The sequence below is a fragment of the Colletotrichum chrysophilum genome (genome assembly GCF_026319265.1).
Source record: "Colletotrichum chrysophilum strain AFK26 chromosome Unknown scaffold_85, whole genome shotgun sequence".
NCBI classification, from domain to species: Eukaryota; Fungi; Ascomycota; class Sordariomycetes; order Glomerellales; family Glomerellaceae; genus Colletotrichum; species Colletotrichum chrysophilum.
In genome coordinates, this window is record NW_026517372.1 from 35,138 (window position 1) to 53,175 (window position 18,038).

At 52.7% G+C, this 18,038-nt stretch overlaps 3 protein-coding genes across 3 annotated transcripts; 1 reads left to right on the forward strand and 2 right to left on the reverse strand.

The window, feature by feature from the left end:
• Positions 1 to 819: 819 nt before the first annotated feature.
• COL26b_009107 (uncharacterized protein) lies at positions 820 to 3,443 on the forward strand (the record flags this gene model as incomplete). The annotated part of the gene is made up of 3 exons (XM_053181848.1): positions 820 to 983; positions 1,043 to 1,101; positions 1,156 to 3,443. 3 exons carry the CDS (start codon positions 820 to 822, stop codon positions 3,441 to 3,443), a joined length of 2,511 nt encoding a protein of 836 aa, XP_053034182.1.
• A 4,875-nt stretch (positions 3,444 to 8,318) lies between these two features.
• Positions 8,319 to 10,310, reverse strand: COL26b_009108 (uncharacterized protein; the record flags this gene model as incomplete). The annotated part of the gene is made up of 1 exon (XM_053181849.1): positions 8,319 to 10,310. One exon carries the CDS (start codon positions 10,308 to 10,310, stop codon positions 8,319 to 8,321), a length of 1,992 nt encoding a protein of 663 aa, XP_053034183.1.
• Positions 10,311 to 13,178: 2,868 nt separating this feature from the next.
• COL26b_009109 (uncharacterized protein) lies at positions 13,179 to 14,105 on the reverse strand (the record flags this gene model as incomplete). Its single annotated transcript, XM_053181850.1, has 2 exons — positions 13,179 to 13,902; positions 14,023 to 14,105. The coding sequence occupies 2 exons, from the start codon at positions 14,103 to 14,105 to the stop codon at positions 13,179 to 13,181; spliced, it is 807 nt and encodes a 268-aa protein (XP_053034184.1).
• Between the last annotated feature and the right edge of the window lie 3,933 nt (positions 14,106 to 18,038).

Sequence of the window (18,038 nt, forward strand, 5' to 3'; positions counted from 1 at the left end):
CCTGACCCATACCTTGCTGCTGCATGCATAGAAGGACGATGGAAGTCCTGATCGAAGGATGATGACGGGGACTCAACGAGGCATCCCTGGCAGTGCGCCTCGTGGTTTGCCCAGCGCGCGCCCTGCGTTGGTGCGGCTTTAGCGCAGTGGAACGCTGATCGAGAAAAGTACCGCACGTTTTCCCCGTTGTGTCGACCGCCCACTAAAACCCGTCGCCCTGTGTCGGGTCCAGGAAGCCCTTCCCCGGGGGGCATCATATAGGCCGCATTAGTGCTCTTTCCATCGCTGGAACACACCGAGAGGTGCACGTCGATGCTGCCCAGCTGCTGGTTGGTCCTCGTCCTCGTCCCAGCAGCGCACTAAACCCGCTAGCGGAAAGGGACCGTACAGAGACAGGCGGACGGGACCACCTCCAGCTGCCATCAGTGACTTACACCTGTCCTGGGTACCCACCCACACCACCACTGACACCAATCCAAAGCCAGTCTCTCCTTCTGACCACTCACCTTGCACCGTCACCTCGAGACACATGTCACTGCGCATTTGCAACCCAATCAAGGCGATGGGCGTTGCCTTGCTGGGCTGGGCAAGACGAGGCTGCACAACGATAGAAGGCAGACACGGGACATAATAAGATGGGCGACGCTTCCTTCCCCCCCGCGCGCGGCCGTCTAGGTTCCCCCTCTTGCCACCACCCACCTCAAAAAGAAGGAAGAATTCTACAAACACAGCCCACCTTGTCGAGAAGTGGCTTCATCATCATCCGTACATCATCAGACACGAAGATACTCGAAAAGAAGAGGAAGCCAGCGCGTGGGCATGGCACACAGGACTAACCAGCGCGATGACGCCTCGGCATGGGCCGGGCAGCCTGGTGCCCGCGACGGCACCCAGCCGTTCAACCTCTACTACCACCCTGCGATCGTGGATGACTTCTATCTCCCCGACACCGATGTTCCAAGGAACCCTCAGTTGTCGATCCAGTACGTGCCTAACACACACACGGACATACCAAGGTAGAGAAGATGCTGACTACCTCTAGGGCTTTCAACGCCGACCTTCCCTCCCTTCCCGACCCGAAGAACCAAGGTCCTGATCTCGGTCAGTCTTCCACGTCGTCCGCTGACAGAACACCTGCTGACTTTCTCCTCACAGACGCACAGCTCTCAATTGAACTGCTCATCGGGGGCGGCTCGTCCTTTGAGAACAAGGACCTCGGCCATGGCGCCGCCGGCCCGTCATCGCACGGTCTCGCCCGCAGCATCAGTCAAGCCAGCTCACACGGGAAGGATGATATCGAGTCGGTGACGTTCAGCCAGAGCGACTTCGCCGAGAGCTTCGGTAACTTCAACCCCCTCAATAGTGCCACCACAAGCGTCTCCGAGTACATCGTGCCGTCGATAGAGAGCAGCCCCGGCCTTGTCCAGAGACCCTTCCTCAACGTCCAGACAAACAACGCCAGTCCGTCACTGAACACGCTGGGATTCTCGGCCAGCTCTTCGCCCGCCTCCGCTCATGGGTTTCCCACGAACACTTTCAACTTCCAGACCACGCCGACGAGCGCTCCTCGACAGAGTGTTAGCGCCCTCTCCGCCGGCCTGTCAAGCCACGCCCACCTTCCGAGTCCCGCCTCACCATTCTACGAGGACTGGAGCGCGCAATTCTCAGAAGATGGAAACGCGAGTCTCAGCCAGTCATGGGGCGCTACCCTTCCATCCGGAGACTTTCCATTGTTCACCGATGGACAGTCTCAGCCTTCGCTGGTCATCCACCCGCCGGAAGCCACAAACATGTTTGAACAATTCGAGGACTTCAACATTCCCGGGCCCTCCCCAACCTCGGGAATACATCCCATCGACCACACTTCCACCAACAGCTTTACCTTCCAGAACACTAGAACGCAAAACTTTCGAGATATGAGGCCGTCGGTACCATTCAACCCGACCGACGACCGCCTGGAGGTCCCGAGACAGAGACCTCGCCGTTCATCAGACTATACCCGGCCGGGCAATCCTCTGTCGTCACAAGCACGGCGAGTGCATAGACCAGTAGACCCTAGAACAAACCGTCCCCGCAGCCACACTGCATTGCCACCGCCGAACCGATCATCCATGATACAGTTGCCGCGCGCCAGCCAGGAGCAATTCATAGCCTCCTCGACAACCACAGCACCTGTACAAATTCGCTCCCGTTCCAAAAAGCCGGAAACCGCAGCTGCCCCCTTCCCAAGCACAAGCCCAAAGGGCCCCGCCCGTGGACGCCGCAACGGTCCCATGGAAGCAAAATCCCGCGAGCAGGCCAAAGATACCCGCAACAAGAAGACGGTCTGCATCCGCTGCAAGTACTCAAAGCAGGGTTGCAGACGGGTCGACAACTCCCCAGACAGCCCCTGCGTCCAGTGTGAAAAGCATGGCTGCTCTAGCAAGTGGCCGGGCCCCTGCGAGTTGGCCCATTTCGAGGACTTAGTCCTCTCGAGGTCCTGCAACTACGTCTCCCAGCGCGCCATCAACCACCTCTCGCTCGACGGGACACGACGCATCCGCATTCCTCTACAGCGCGTCTTTCCCCTCGACGACGTCATCGCCGCGCTGGACACCCCCTGCGACTTTGACATCCGCGTTCACCAGGACAACCGGCCCGTCTACACCCTCAACCTCCAGAAGTGCCACGAGTATCTCCTCACCCTGAAGGCTCAAATCGGCGGCGGCAGGACAGACCGGAGCCGGAGCGCCTTTATCGACAGGGACCTCGTCCAACTCGACGCGGACTGGGAGGCCTGCATGGACAATGTCGTGACCGACGACCCCCTCGCCCTCCTCTGCGCCATCCACAACATGCCTTCCCGCGCGCGCTACTCTTACGTCTACAAGGCCCACGTCCACCTTCCCGAACGCTTCCTGGACCCGGAATCCCCTTCCGACAGCGGCCCTCTCCACCTCGCCGCCCAGCTCGCCCGCGTCATCTGTCGCAAGGTTGAGGTCAAGGCCTATACTTACCTGCAGCGCGCGCTGTACAAGTCCACCGAGCCCAAGGTCAAGGAGGAGGAGCTACTCCCGCTGCTGCGTCGGGTGGGTTGCATTCTTGCCAGCCTGCGGTGGCGTCTTGCGTGGTGGACTGTGATGCCCGGGAACCCGCCCGAGGCGCGCGACGAGGATGGGGCGCGGGCGGAGTGTCAGAAACGGGTGTACAATCTCTGCCGCAGGCTTTACTTTCACTATTGTAGTGCAAGACGGAGGCTGGCCACGTGGTCGACGGTAGACTCGCTCAGGGGCGTGTGGTCGCTGTACCCAGACACGGACCGCAAGGTGTTGGATGCTTTCCCTGGGGATGAGACTGGCGAGGCGTTTGAGGAATGGTTGGCTAAGGGCCAGGGGTTGATTTATGAGGCTGGGGCGTCGCGGGTGCTAAGGCCCATGGGGTTGCCTACGTCAGTCTGCTTTTGAATTGTGGTTTTTTGTCTACTTGTTTTGTATAGGAATACCCCTTTTTTCATGGGACGGGCATGAAGCTCTAGGACAAGAGGAGGACAGTGGAAAACAGCACACTCATTGCCAAAGGCGAGCAGTTGTACGAGATACCATAGACGGCGTTTGGGTATACAGATACCAGGATCGGGCTATATGTAGACTTTTCCTGATTTCGCAATCAACATTAAGTTTTAATCAAAATTGGCACTGGTTTCAAGAAGCGGACGACCAATGAAAGGAGAAGAGCACCTCCTTCTGTGATGCTATTCCATTCCAGCACGATGTATGCTTTTCAGCTGATGTACTATACCGCCTGCGAAGCGCGAAGCATTGGAATATCTAGGGATAAGCACGAAGTGATGATGGAGAGAAGAGCGTAGTGTCATGGACATCGATGAGACGTCACACGGAAGCGTTGTTGTCAGGGCTTTGCTCTGCATCACGGCCTCAATCCCAGGTACCCGAAAATTCACACAAATACAAACGCCAGACACGATTCTTTTGGCTTGATCAATGACAAATGAAGCTCCGAACCCTTTCAAACCTCGCCAGATCGCCATTCGCTCTAGCATTTCATATTACATGGATAGCAATAGGCGAGGGGTCATTTCCATTAGAGGAATCTTCGGCAGCCAGGTTGAGGAATCTATAAAACAAAGCCTAGACGATCGATTTCAGAATCAGGCCAATGTGGTCTCGGACGTAGCGTCGATAGGTGATATGAAGCCAGTAAAACGCTTTTTTCATCTTTGATGAGGTTCTAGGTTCAGGCGCGACTGAACCTTGCGCTTCACAAGATCTTGTTCGGTCTTCAGGTATAATAGTGTTTTTCTCGTGAATAGTTGACAAGCAGTCGAGATGGTGGACGATTACAACATGGTTCAATGGTGTGATATGTTGACTGGTTGTCTGGGCATTCTCGGGTGAGTGTGTGAGTTGCTTTGAGAACTAAAGTTTTCAGTTACGCTCAATAAAACAAGAAGACAGCTGTCATTTCTTATGAGAGAGATCAGTTTAATAGAAACTACGCAGGATTTTAAACGGCCCTCCTCGTCCGAGGTCGAGCGGAGCGAGCTATGGGCATGTATATTTACGTATATATACGTGTGATCCATTGTTGCCGTTAGTTACCAAGGCGCGAATGTAATCGTTATATGAACCTTTCCTTTGCATATCAGGTCTATTCCAGTAATCTAAAGTGCCAGGTGAATTCCAAGGTTACCAGTCAACTCTTCTCAAATGACAGATTCGTAGGGTAGGGACATGTGTTCCCGAATACCTCCTTGGCAGATCACGCCGGGGATGGCCGACTATACCGAGATGTAATGCGTATATGTGTCCCTTGCACATTCCCATCGCTGTTTGGTTTCCCACGTTCGACGGGTGTGAATTGAACGCTTTCGCAAATCAAATTGTGAACCCTAAGTCAACATTTGGTCTTATATCGTCTCCGCCAACGTCTCAAGCGGAACTCTTTTGATGCTATGCCCAGAGCCCTGGTCTTCTTTTTTGAGCATAAGTAAGGCTCAGCATCGCTTTCAAACAACTGCAAGCACAAATAACTGCAAGGTATGCATCTGTAGTTACCTTTAGTATCAAAGACCGCAACGATCCCAGACGATCAGTAGACAGCACGAGATAGCATCTAACATAAGCGGTGTTCAACTGCAAGGGATTATGGAGTCTTGCGCATATCCTGTGAGAATAACTGACAGACAGCAAAGAGGAATAGCAGTATCAGCCTGGAGTTAAGTGTAGTAATAGTTGAGGCAATAATTACTGAACTGCTATATTGTTGAAATATGAGATCGCCTTTTTCAATCACAGTACAATGCACGTTCACTTACCGCTTTGGGTGCTGCTCTGAACTCTGGTCATGCGTTAGGTCTTCTATAATCTAACAGCACTGCAGCCTTCAACGTTTAATGCATAATGAGAAGTACGTAAATCTCCTCAAATATGGAGGTCATGTGGCTCTTGCCTCACAGGCAAGATACGAGCGAAAGAACACCGAGGAGTGTGAGTTCTTAGGGTAAATCATGGGAAAATCGGAATCGTGCAGAGCCTATGAACTTATTTCAAGTTACTGGGTTCATAGAAGCCTTGCTGGGGACGAATACCAGAGAGACGAAACCAAGTCCTGATGAACAGTGGCGACAACAGCAGTCTTCATAGCCGCTTTGAAATGTTTTTTGCGAGCCATGTCCTGAGACAATAAAGCGGATTGCTCTCGAATTGACGTCTAGCTGGTGCGGAACGATAAAGTATATAACTTATCAGAGGGCTTCTAAATCTAGACGGGAGGCAATGGAGACTTCTGATAGATGCGGATTCAAGCAGCTTCTCTAAGGTTTAAGAATCTCTATCATCTCTGGCCAACATGAGTGATGTTCCTCAAGTGATACCACATAATCCAGAACTGTGTATGCCCGTCGACGCAGCGGATACGTCCTCGACAGCAGAGACACAGCACACCTGGGAGTTCACGTGGATCTCAGGCTCCTACATCAAAAAAGAAGTCCTTAATAGACTCTATCCCTTCTTGGCATATAGCTATCTTTTCGCTGTTGGAAATACATCAATACAACATCCCACATTTGTGGGTTTCCAGTCAGTACTATCGATGAGTTCTAAATTTTTACTAGACAATTAGTCATAGCTGTCGTGCCTCGTTTGAGTTGCTGTCGTGGATTGTTCACAAGGCATTCGTAGCTGGACTAGCTACAAAACATGTACTTCATCGCTGCATCTATGATTTTGTTTTAGAATGATAGAAATGTGATTAGGACTCATGCTTGTCGTTCCCTTCCTTGCCCCTCTACCCCGTCCCTAATCATCGCTCACAAGCTGCATAAGTTTGCTTCACTTTCATCATCGTCGAAAGCCAATTGAGAAAAAATAAAAAATGCACCCGCAGGGCTCGAATAGAGTCCTACAGAGCCAACGTACATTTCCGGCGCTGTATAGCGATTTCTGATAGAGTCATGCAATCAGTCGATTCGGTGAGCTGAAGCACCACGCAGCGTTGAAAAGCAGACAGCTTTAACTGTTGATGACTGAGTTTTCATGCCTGAAGTATTCTGTTTCAATATCATCGTCAATACTCTCACGATGCTGCGGAGGGTGAGAGACGATGCAACCGCCTATGCCTGTGTGAATGATTATCGTTGTCCTCGTCTACGAGTTTGTTAACAACAGAGCCTCTGATTTAAATGCAGAGGCCATCACGACGAAAGTCAAATCGGTAGCTTGCTCAAGAATTGGCTCGAACAACACTCCAGAGAAGAAAAAGGATTTGAATATTTTTATATCCCATGCTCAGTACTCACGACTCAGTACTCGTGGACGCGTATCTTTCGCCGTCATCTCCCAGTGGTGGTGCCATCACAGCCGGCCAAGGTGGTGAAGACTCACGAGACCTTGCTTTTTCCTTAAAAGATCGACCTGATGGCGAAAGATTTCAGATTCACAGCAACACAATTTGGATACGTCGAAGAAAGTTTCGGCACTGCAACCACTCCCGCTACAAATCATGACTTCGACGATGGACCCATGCCTTCAGTTGAAAATACAGTTTAACAGAATGTAGCCAGGCGAGCTTGATATCGCCTTTGCGGCCAAATAACCCAGAGTTCTCACAAGACAGAAGTGAAAGAGGATACCTGGTCAGATCTGAGGAAGATGTTCATCGTTCCATGGCTCCTTATCAAGTAATGTCGGGCGGGGGGGTCGTCGACGCCCAAAGTAAAAATGCTTGAAGGTTTCCCCATCAGTTCCAACATTATGTTGCGCCAAGCCAAACGGATTAGAACGCTCGATTGTCTTTTATAAAGCGCGGTAACATGTCATTTTACTTCTCGGGATTAGAGGAGCAAGCTCTTATTTATAAAACCTTGGAAACTTTAACTCCTTTAGAAATCCGAAGCTGTCAACTGAGTATTGTTCTACTCCCACTTACGATAAATATACCCTTAACGACAGTGGAGAGATAATGAAGAATCCGAACTAAGTTCTGCTAGAATAGACGGGACCTACTAAAGATAGCTCGTTCTTACGCACTTTCAAAGTCTAAGAGTTCTTTCTAAGAGATACTACTTCCTATTTTCCATAGGTAGTTAACATTCTCAAGCCTGCCTTTAGATAGCTGCTCAAACCACCTAATGTAATCGTCTGGACCAGCAATAGCGGTGCAAGATCATACTTCAAGTGAGTGCTGGACTATTCCTGGTCCAGATGACTGATATAGTCGGATATTGTGCTGCAGTTGAAGGGAAATGATCCATGTTGCGTCGCCGGGCTAACCTTCTGTTGAAGTCCCGTATGTTCTATACATACCGAGGCATCACGCTGAATACTACTCGCAGACATACCTCGGAAACAACGAAAGTGATGGTTCATCCATAGCAAGAACGTTATTCGAAAGATGGATTGAGCCGAGTATGCTCGCCAAGGGCGTCTTGTGCGACGAGGAGTCCAGAGAACCACTGAGAAAGACGCTATCGATCGACTCAAAAAGCCAGAGATTACATTGGCTTGGAGGGTGTTCTAGAGAAGAAGTAACATTGATGTACTTAAATCCTTCGTCCCGGCTCTTGATGATCGCTGACAGCTGTTTGAATACGCCCCATATTTGATGGATTTGAATAGACTGCGCGTGGAAAGTCTCGACGCAAATGAAAATCTCAAGGGAACGTGGTAAATGTTGAAGGGACACTCAAGTAGGCATAAGATCCAAGCATATCTATACTTCACCCGCCTCAGCATATCTCTACCATTTACATCTAGAAACACATAACTCCTCTCCCGAACCAATTGTCACTCCATTCGCCATCAATTATAAAGCCAGCAACGTCACCACAGAAAAGGCTGCCCAGGTCGCACGGCATCACTCGGAGGGTAAATGAGCGCACCTCTCACAGCATCCTTCCCGTCCTGCACACTAGGCTGACCCAGCGTACCGAGATCCTTATATCTGATCCTAAAGAACTCGCCGTGGAAGTCCTCTCTGCACGCCGGACACTCGGGCATCTTGTCTTCCTTACCCTTTTCCGTTGTATTGACCTCGCGTATCCATAGCACGTGTGCCATGGTGCATCTGAAGCACAACAGATGCAGATTCGACTGGGGACAGATCGCGACTGCCCGTAGCAGCTCGTTAGTGTCATCGTACGGGTCTTTGCAAATCCCGCAGATGGGCGGGTCCTCCTTCTCCTTGGCCGCCGCGTCCTCAAACTCTATCAAGTTCGTAGATTCATCGCTTGTGGACTGGTCCGCCTGCGGCTGTTGAGGCGCGGGGTGGTGGTTCCCCGTCAGCCGGGCCGTAGCCGTGGCCACTGAAATAACCCTCTTCCGAGTCGCGGCCAGAGCATCCGGCACCTTGCGTATCGCGTTCGCGTAGTACGTATCCCTGTCATGGAACGCCCTCCGAACCTCGAGGCTAAACCTGCGACCCTCGACAGCAATTTCCCCATCCGGGAATTTGCTGTGGAACACCTGCCATCTATCCAGATCGCTTGCCGGAAACATCTGCGTCACCACGCTGAACATCCTCTTAATGTCGTTGTACACCGCAACCTCGGCGGCCTTCTGCTGGTCTGTCTTGTCGGGGCGCATGCCATGGACATACGAGTGGATGGGGTCGAAGATCGACCCGACGTACAGGAACCACGTCACCGCAATGCCGATTAACTCCTCAGCGACCTCGTCCTTCAGCCCGTTGTCGAGCGCGATCCACAAGATCGCCGGCGCGGCTACGAGCACGCGCATGCGCAGCTGGCGCTCGAACTCGCTCCATTCCGCGTCCGTCTCGATCCACAACTGCTCCTGGCGCACCTGTTTGATCTTGTCCTTCACCTCGTTATTGAGCGCCATTATAGCGTTGAGGTAACGCGGCTTCTCTGACGGGTACATGTCGTAGACGGCCATCTCCTCGACGTCGGCACGGGCGCCTCGGCGGTCGAGGAAGAACCTCCGGGCGGCGGTTCTCTCTTCCTGGAGATGCCGGCTGTCCGTGCTCTTGTAGTTAGCCTCCAGGAGGTTAACCATGCGGGAATGGTGTTCCAGGATGCGCTGAGCCTCGGACATCCGCAGCGCGCGGCCGACGTTGGCGCACATGGGAATCCTTTCGTTGGTACACTTGCATATAGCCATGCGAGCCGCCGCGCCACCATTAGGGTCGTCCATCCAGTGCTTATCGTCGCGACGGCAGAACCTCTCGGCACGGATCTCCATCCTGACCTGCTTTAGATCATCCTCGCGCATGTTCGCTTCTGGGATCTTGCGCGCGACGGAGTGTTTGAGCAGGATAACGACTTGCTGAAAGTACTGAAATAGGTCTGGGTGTACGTCGGTGTAGGGGGCTCCTCTGAGCACGGGTCCGCCGGATCCGTCCTCCTCTCCGTCATTCTGTTTGTCCTTCTTGTTGGCTGTCTTTAAACCAAAGGCGGAGGCCTTGTTTTCCATCATTTTTGTCTCCTGCTCAGGGTTTCTCTCGGTCACATCTCTGCTGAGCTGCTGCTCCTGGCGAAGCCAGGCCTTTCGAGGCAGAGCACTGGAAACGGACAGACAGTCCGCACACATGCCCTGTACAATTTCGACGACCTTGCCCGTGGGTTGTCTGCAGTTGCCGATGAACGGGTGGGCACAGTAGACCCGAACCTGCTGCATATGGTGTTCCTCTCCAGCCCTCAACCTAACACATGCGTCAAGATCGCCAATTCTGCGGTATAGCTTCACCTTCTTGTTGGGGAGATCGAGAATGTTGTTATCCGGGTGCTCTTGTTTGGCCTCTCTTGATTCTTCAGTCTCGGGGCATTGGTAGAAGATGTGTTTCAGGATACACATGCTTGCGGTAACCGTCGAGGGGCAAGCCTCAGAGTGGTGATAAACGGGTCGAGGGAACAAGTATTCGATGAGACTATGTTGAGGAAGTTTCGAGCCCACCTAGTAGGGGTTTTCACAATAGGGGAAAAGGCAGTAAAAGCACCTCGGTCAGTGCCCAGTCTAGTAGCTTCGCAGTATACGTACCTAATTCGATGATACTATAGAGAAGAGAAGGGTGAAGAGATTGGAAAGACGGCGTCAAGTGTTCGGGATGGAAGATTCCTTCGTAAAAGGAGAGTGATGTAGGAATGATTTTGAACCGCTGGAAACTCACATCATGATGAACTTGATCTATGGTAAAAGAAGACAATGCTTGACCTCGTCGGCAATGATGCTATTGTCGAAGCTCAGGGAGGGAACAATAGGAGAATACTGAGATTCGTTGCGTCAAAGAGCAGCCAACCATTCCAAGTCCGCCGCCGGGAAATGCGATGAGAGATGAAAGAAGTGCCCGATGGTTGACAAAGATGTCCCGAAAACGACAAACGCATTCATCGAAGGGGTACAACTCTGCTCTGGGCAGGCGACAACCGCGACATTGGCCGTCAAGACCCAACCTCTCACGACTAGACACGCGCTTCCATTGAGGGAGTGAGAGAGAAAGAGTAACTACGACATCGACTGTCGAGACCCAACTCCTCACTTCTAAGCCAAATCACGACCCAAGAAGTGAGATCCAAGGAACTTTGAACGAGGTCGGAAGATATCACGACTGCCTCTTTGCAACATTGGCCCACATCGAAAAGATCCTCCTTCGATAGAACGTGATCTCAAGCTCCAAGACCCAGTGAATCGGAAGAATTCCATCAACCACTGATAACTATTCATGAAGACAGCGCCCAGAAGGAACGCTTCGCCTGCGAACCACCGAAATGATCGGCCGTCTGGAATCTTGAGTTGACCCCTAGCAGGACTCTCTCCCGTCACGCTGTTCTCGGATCCCTCCGTGGCCTTGAGCGGTTGAATGAGCAAAGTCGGTTCGTCGGAAGAGGCAGATGGGAACGACGGTGAGGTCCGCGGCTCAATGAATTGCCAACTCGATCAATCAATCGCCCGACGCCATTGTCCAAAGACGTTCCTCACCCAGCGGGCCAACCGACACATTCATCCCTTGAGAAATTCGCAACAGAACCTCGTCCCCCGGGCTCATATCGTGTCCAAAGTTTCTTTGAAAGAGTGGATGAGTCCGCCAGGTTCCCTCTCAGCTCCTACAAGGGCTGGAGCAAAAGACGGCCTCGAGCCTAAAGAATCGAATACGCAAGCGACACCGCGACAAAAAGCGTTATATCCCTTGAGTATCTCAATATAGCTCTCGTCTTAAGTCATTATTGCTCAATGTTACTTCAAAGACTACAACTCGTCAGCAAAGCTCATTGAAAACCAAGCATCATGAAACCAAACACCAACCCCTAAACTCATCCCATCAAAGAAAACCCCCATCCCTTACCACCTGGTCCATCCGCACCAACCTCATCCATCAACCCCCATCAATCAACAAAACACATCCCCATCATCATCATCAATAGCCCGCAACACAAACCATCCCCATCCCCATCCCCAGTCCCTCCACGCAAGCGGGGGGCACCGATGAGGCACATCGCACCGCGAGAGGGAGGTGTGGCCCCCTCCCCCACCATCCCTGCGCGCCCAATCACGAACCTACATGGAACCCGCTCCCAAGACCTGCACGAAGATGGAGCCCACGCGCAGATTTTAGGAGGCTGAGCTGAAAAAAGGCCACCACCACACTCTCACACTCACGCCCGCGTCGCCCGAGAGAAAGATCAGACCACCCTGTTCTCTTCCTCAAAATGACGAACTCTAACCAATCCTTCCGACCACCATAGACGAAATCGAGGGAATTAATCGCGAGTGGAAGGAATCGATTTAGATGGATGGATAGATACCTTACCTTACATTACCACCGCCGACAAACGATGGAAATTGTTATTGGGATTGGCCTTTTTTGGGCTTCGCAGGGATGAACTCGCGGTTTCTCTCGGCCCCTTCGACCCTCGGGCCGAATGCGAGGAATGACAGGAAAAAAAAGGCCGGCAATGGCCAAATGGGTAAGACACAAAAAAAAAGTCTAATAGTGGTGAAGTTCGATAGGGGTGTTCGCGGAGTCCTCGGTCGGGCTCGGTGGAGCCCCGGTGAAGGCCCCCCTCCAAAGTCTACCACGTCGCCCCCCCTCCCCCTTCTCAGGTTCATCAGGTGGCAGAAGTATCGCACGCAAGAACCCCTCGAGTTCGCAGCCATAAAAATCAAAACCTACACAAAAGAAGCAAAACCATCACAACAAGAAAAAAGCGAATCGTGTCATCATTCCTAGTGTAAGTTTGGGACCTAGGCCGTCGCGGAAGAAGAAAGAAGAACAGCTCCCGACAGAGGGGGAGACAGATAATAAATACCATAATAAGAACAAGAGGACGCAGACGCTACGGTATCACGATGCCAATTCGTCAAACAACGAGCGTCCATGTGTGATGATGAAGAAGAAGAAGAGACAGAACGTTTCCTCCACCCTCTCGTTGAACTCGTCCCGCCAAAATACCATTTCCCATGATTCCCGTTGCATATAAAATTCCCGGCCTGCCCATCGCGAAAGGGTTAAGGAACAAAAGCAGACCGTTGACCTAATAATGGGGGGGGGGGGGGGGGGGGCGAAAACAAAAGAATTCCACGACGCCCTCTCCGTCATTCCCGCAGGAGATAACTTTTATGCGATAAAACTCCATTTTTGATATCCCACGCTCCCCACCCCGACCGACCGATGCGACCTCGGCACGCGTTAGGTCGCATACCCGCGTTCTTCGTTGTCGACGCCCTTCACGTGCCCGATGCCATCATCTTCTCCCGCAGCTCGCGACGCTTGTCTTCCAGCTTGAAGCCGTCCTGGGGGCACTCCCATCCGTTGGGGTCGACCTTTATCCTGGCAAGGCATTTCGTGCACCGCCACCAGGCCGCATTCACCTTGCGCACTTGCAGCCAGTCGTCCGTGATCTCGCCATTCTTCTTGTTCACGTCCTCCTTGTGAACATCCGTGAGATGAATTCGTAATCGGTCCTTGCGACTGAATGGTTCGTCTTTGCGGTTGCACGCATTGTAGTCGCAGTAGTAGGCCTCGTCTGACTTCTTTCCTGATGCGCCGGCGACGCTGTTATTGCGGTTCCCTCCGCCCTTTCCGCCGGCTGTGGCCTTGGTGATAACCTTGGGGCTCGGTTTGGGCGTGCTCAGAGCAGGCGTGATTTCCTTAACGGACAAGGCGGGTGAAGGCTGAGTTTGGCTGTCGGCGTGGGCCTGTTTGTAGTGCTTGTCGAGATCGAGATTCCGCTTGAAAGGCTTTGCGGTACATTTTTCGTATAGGCAGGTGAAGGCGAAATCCTGCGGTTTCTGAATGGGCGACATTCCCGTGTGCACTCGAGGTATTACTTGGACGAGGCCTTCCGCAACGTAGTCTGGCTGCAGCTTCCAAAAGCCGCCATTTTCGTCGGGCATATAATCATATTTGGAGCAGTCAAAATTCTCGATGGATGGTTGAGAAGCTTCGGCCCTAAGGGTACGTGTGTCAGTAGAGATTGGCGCAATCGGGGTCGCAAATGGTGGCGTTTCGACAAAAACTTGTCTTCATTTGTTCAAACAGGTAGATGATGAGCTGGCTCGATAAACTCACCATTGTTGCGGCGGGTCGATGGTGGGCGGGTTGCTTTTGCTGATGGCAGCGTGCGTTCGTTTCGCGGCGGTTGGAGGGGCCATGATCGGTGTACTTGCTTCTTTGGTGTTTTAATCAGCGGTTTGTCTCTCTTCCCCAGAGCGCGAATCTGTCCTTTCCCATCCGTCCCGTATCGCCCATCTCCGTATCGCAAATATCCCCCAAGGGCATATCCGCCTGGCATTTTGGGAGAAAGAAAATTGCAAAGAATGGGGAATCCAAAGTATCAATCGCATCTTCGGCCAGAACGAGGAAGACGTGTACCAACCTTGAGCCTTGTTTGCTGGCATGGCGATGCGGGCGCAATGACAGACGGGCGAGTATGAACACCGAAGTCGAATTGAGCTGGATGATATCGATTCTCTCCTGTCAAGCCAGACCAGGGTCGACTACCTGCAGGTCATGAGAACGGCGTCGAAATCAAGGGCGCAGATGAACGTTTGCGATGTGCAGGAAGGAGGAAAGAAGTGGGAGAAAGGTTCATTTCACAGCAGCCGCCGACGGAAAGCAAAGGAAAGGAATGGGATAGGACAAAAAGGTAAGTTTGCGAGAGAAAAACGGAAGGCCCTTTTGGCTCTCGGTTGTTTGTCGTTTCTCTGGAACCAGGAGAGATAATTATTGCTTTTCTGCCACCCAGGGCAGCAGCAAACCAACTGAGCCGACCGACCAGTCAGCGTGAGTGTGTCCGTACCAACAAGCTTGACGGGAAAAGTAGTATGTAGCAACCGCAACGGCGGCAGCGGCAGCGGGAGCAACACCAACGGACAGGGCAGAGCAGAGCAGAGCAGAGCAATCGGGTCAGACCCAGCCAGGTTCACCGTTCAGTTCAGGCTCAGGTGCGGCGGCGCCCGTACGAACGACACATGCAGTGCTGTACTCTCGCTTGTTGGTGACTTGCGACCGATTCAATGCCTGCTGGTGCTTGATGCTGGGCTTGGTGCTTGGGACGATGGAGTGAGGCATGCAGTGAAAAGGGTACCTTTTGCATGGAAGAGAGGGAAGGCGAGGTATCTCAGTCCCTTAAAGTAACCGACCTTACCTTAGCTTACTTGACATGGCAGGGACCTCGCGGAAGTAAGGGTAAGGGTATCTGCAAGATGTAGCAACACCATCAGCAACAGCAGAAGCTACTATGTACGAAGCTATGCGGTCGCTTTGCAGGCGTTGGTAAGGAACCTGGAAGGTGAAAGTACAGAGTATTCAACCACCACCATCACAATAGGGCATGGTACGTACACGCCCGTTCGTAGCAACACATCTGGTGAGCGTGGGGTTCCATGGTGTTTGTCCAATCCCGGGGAAGGACGGCAGGCCCAGTTCGGCGTTGAGCAGGAGGGGAGTGCGGCGTGCGGCGTCCTGCTCGACCCGGGGGGGTAGGTGGTCAGGGGAGGGGTGTCAGGATGTCTGGGTGTGGCCCCCCAAGTGGCTTGGCAAGAGTGAGGGATGAGATGTGATTGAGAGTATTTACTATGCAGTAGGTAGGAAGCAAAAAGTGGTAGCAGCAGCAGTAGCAGCAGTAGGCTGTAGCAGAATCAGCAAGCAAACCGGAGAAGCTGTGTTTGCCAGGTAAGGTAGTTGTTATGCGAGCGAGGGTTGACCAATATGCGTGCGGCACCAACGGATACACTGCTGTCCGTACATAGGTATCCGTACTAAGTCACTGTCCCGTACGCCACGCCGTTGTTTGGTCGGCATGTCTGGGCATGGGGAGACGATAGACCATAAACCATGTCTCGGCTGTATGATGTGCTGTACGTGCTGAGATGAGAATAGAAAAGTTGCCCCGTTGCTGACTATCCGAATTTTGGACCGGAGGGGAGGTTGATGGAGGGAGGGGGGAGACGGCAAGGATTTTGGGGAACGGCGTGTCCATCCCGAAGAGAGAGTGTGTGTGCGGCGCGGCGGACGGATTGTGAGGAATACTGTGCAAGTGTGCAGAGCAGAATAGACGACCACTGGGTCTGTTTGAAGGACCTGAGACGAGGCGAACGGCTTCGGCTTCTGGGTTGATTGTTGAGCAGCGTCGGGGGGATGAGGAGGAGCAGATGGTGATGGACAGGTGCGGGAGATGACGTTGGTTGCAATTTTGCACGGATACGGGAGGGAAGTTTCATGGATGGATTGTTCGGTTGGCGCGAGAGCAAGGGCAGGGAAGGCCAAAGGCAGGGAATTCGTACGAGATGCAATGTCAGCCTTCCATTGAGAGGAAGAAACCATGCAAGTGTCTGGAAGATGGCAGGGACCGGTGCGGAAGCAAAGTAAGGCAAGGCAAAGTAAGCTTGGGGCCCAAGAAGAGGTAAATCGTAAAGCAGCGGCATTGCATCTCTCTGTGCAGGTGCAGTATCAGCGGGCACCGAACCATTGAACCGCTAATCAGCCAGCTCATATGCGTGATCGAAGAAGGGAAGAAGGGTCGAGGGAGAAAGAGCTGCGAACTGGTGGTCGGTCGCGGTCATGTGCGTGGGTCGTCCGAATCCTGAGATCCTGAGTCAAGGAAGCTCACCCACGGGCGCCCTGACCAAGTGGGCCGTCATCGCAGCCGCGAGATGATCATTGATCAGGGCCCCAACAGCTTTGTGGAGTGGGTGGGGTCGTGGATATCGTTGGTCGTTGGTTCACTTTCGTTCCGAACTTTTGTGGTGTTGGTGTGTGGTGTGGACGCCGTTGGTGTGTGTGTTCGTTCGGTTGGACATGGGATGAGATGCAATGTCCATCCGTGGATACATATTCATGTTGTACGGGTATGTGGTGATGGGATGGCCAGACTCAGACTCAGACTCAGGCCCTGGCAGATTCGAAAAAGCCAAAGACGCGGCAGGACGAAACAGCATCTGACGGAGGCAAGAGAGACACAAGACAGCAGATGCAAGAAGCTTAGGTGCGGTAAGGTAGGAGGCACGCACGCACGGCAGGTAAGGTCAGGCAAGCGTGGTAAGGTGCCTAGGTAGGGGAAGAAGCAAGCAGGAAGGAGGCGCCGAGCAATGTGCTGTGATTGGCGAGGCAAACCGGGCAAGACTTGCATTCTGGGGGAGCATTGCATCGCGACTTTATTTCTTCTCCTGCCCGTCGTTGTGTCTGGCCCAGGTGAGGTGAGGTGCGGTGCAGTGCGGTGCAGTGCTACGTTCCCGCCCAAAAATGTCCGACGGGAAGGAGACCGAAGAAGGTGTTGTCCATGTGCAACGCAACGCCTTCCAAGTTTCTCAGGTAAGGTATGTAAGGTAGTTCCTGCTTGGTTTTGCTGGCTGGTTGTGCCTGCCAGACATGCAACGGGAAGCGACGAAGGGCAGGAGGAAGGCACGCGAGCTGGATCGTACCTGCCCAACTCGTGCGCATATCAAGGTCTCTCGTTCTGTAGATTCGTAGAGAAGGTACGTCTTGGCACGGAACTGCCCATACAAGCCGTGTACCATTCCGTCCCCTGCCCCCCAACTCGTACGGATACCAATATCTATCTATCAATATCAATTTCCATCGCGGATACCATTCCAACTCAGAGTCGCATCTTGTTGGTTGGAACAGGCGACATGCGACATGCGACTTGCGCCCGCCGTCTGTTGGTTCAACACGACTCGCGATTCCAGAACAAGAAGGCACCCGCACAAATTGATAAGCGAACCGCATGTGAGATGTCTCCTACTGAGGTAGGTTCTGACAGGAAGGAATACTTAATTGCGCTGCAGATAAGTACGCATTGACATCCAATACCAACAGCATTGGGCTGAAAAAGCACTCGCGCTATCGCACCCGTCATCCCTTCTTTTCCTCCCCATTCCCAGTACAGATTCCACCGCTCCCATTGGCGTCATGTCACGATCCGGATGCTATGTAGTAATAGGCAAGGCTTTGCTTTTGGTATGCCAGTAGCGTCACTCGGGCGCTGTCCCTGGGGACAACTGCAACACCTCACTTGAGCTTCACAAGCGTCGTGCGTGGTGTCGCTTGGGCTTCTCCCATTAGGTACAGCTGAGCCGTCATTG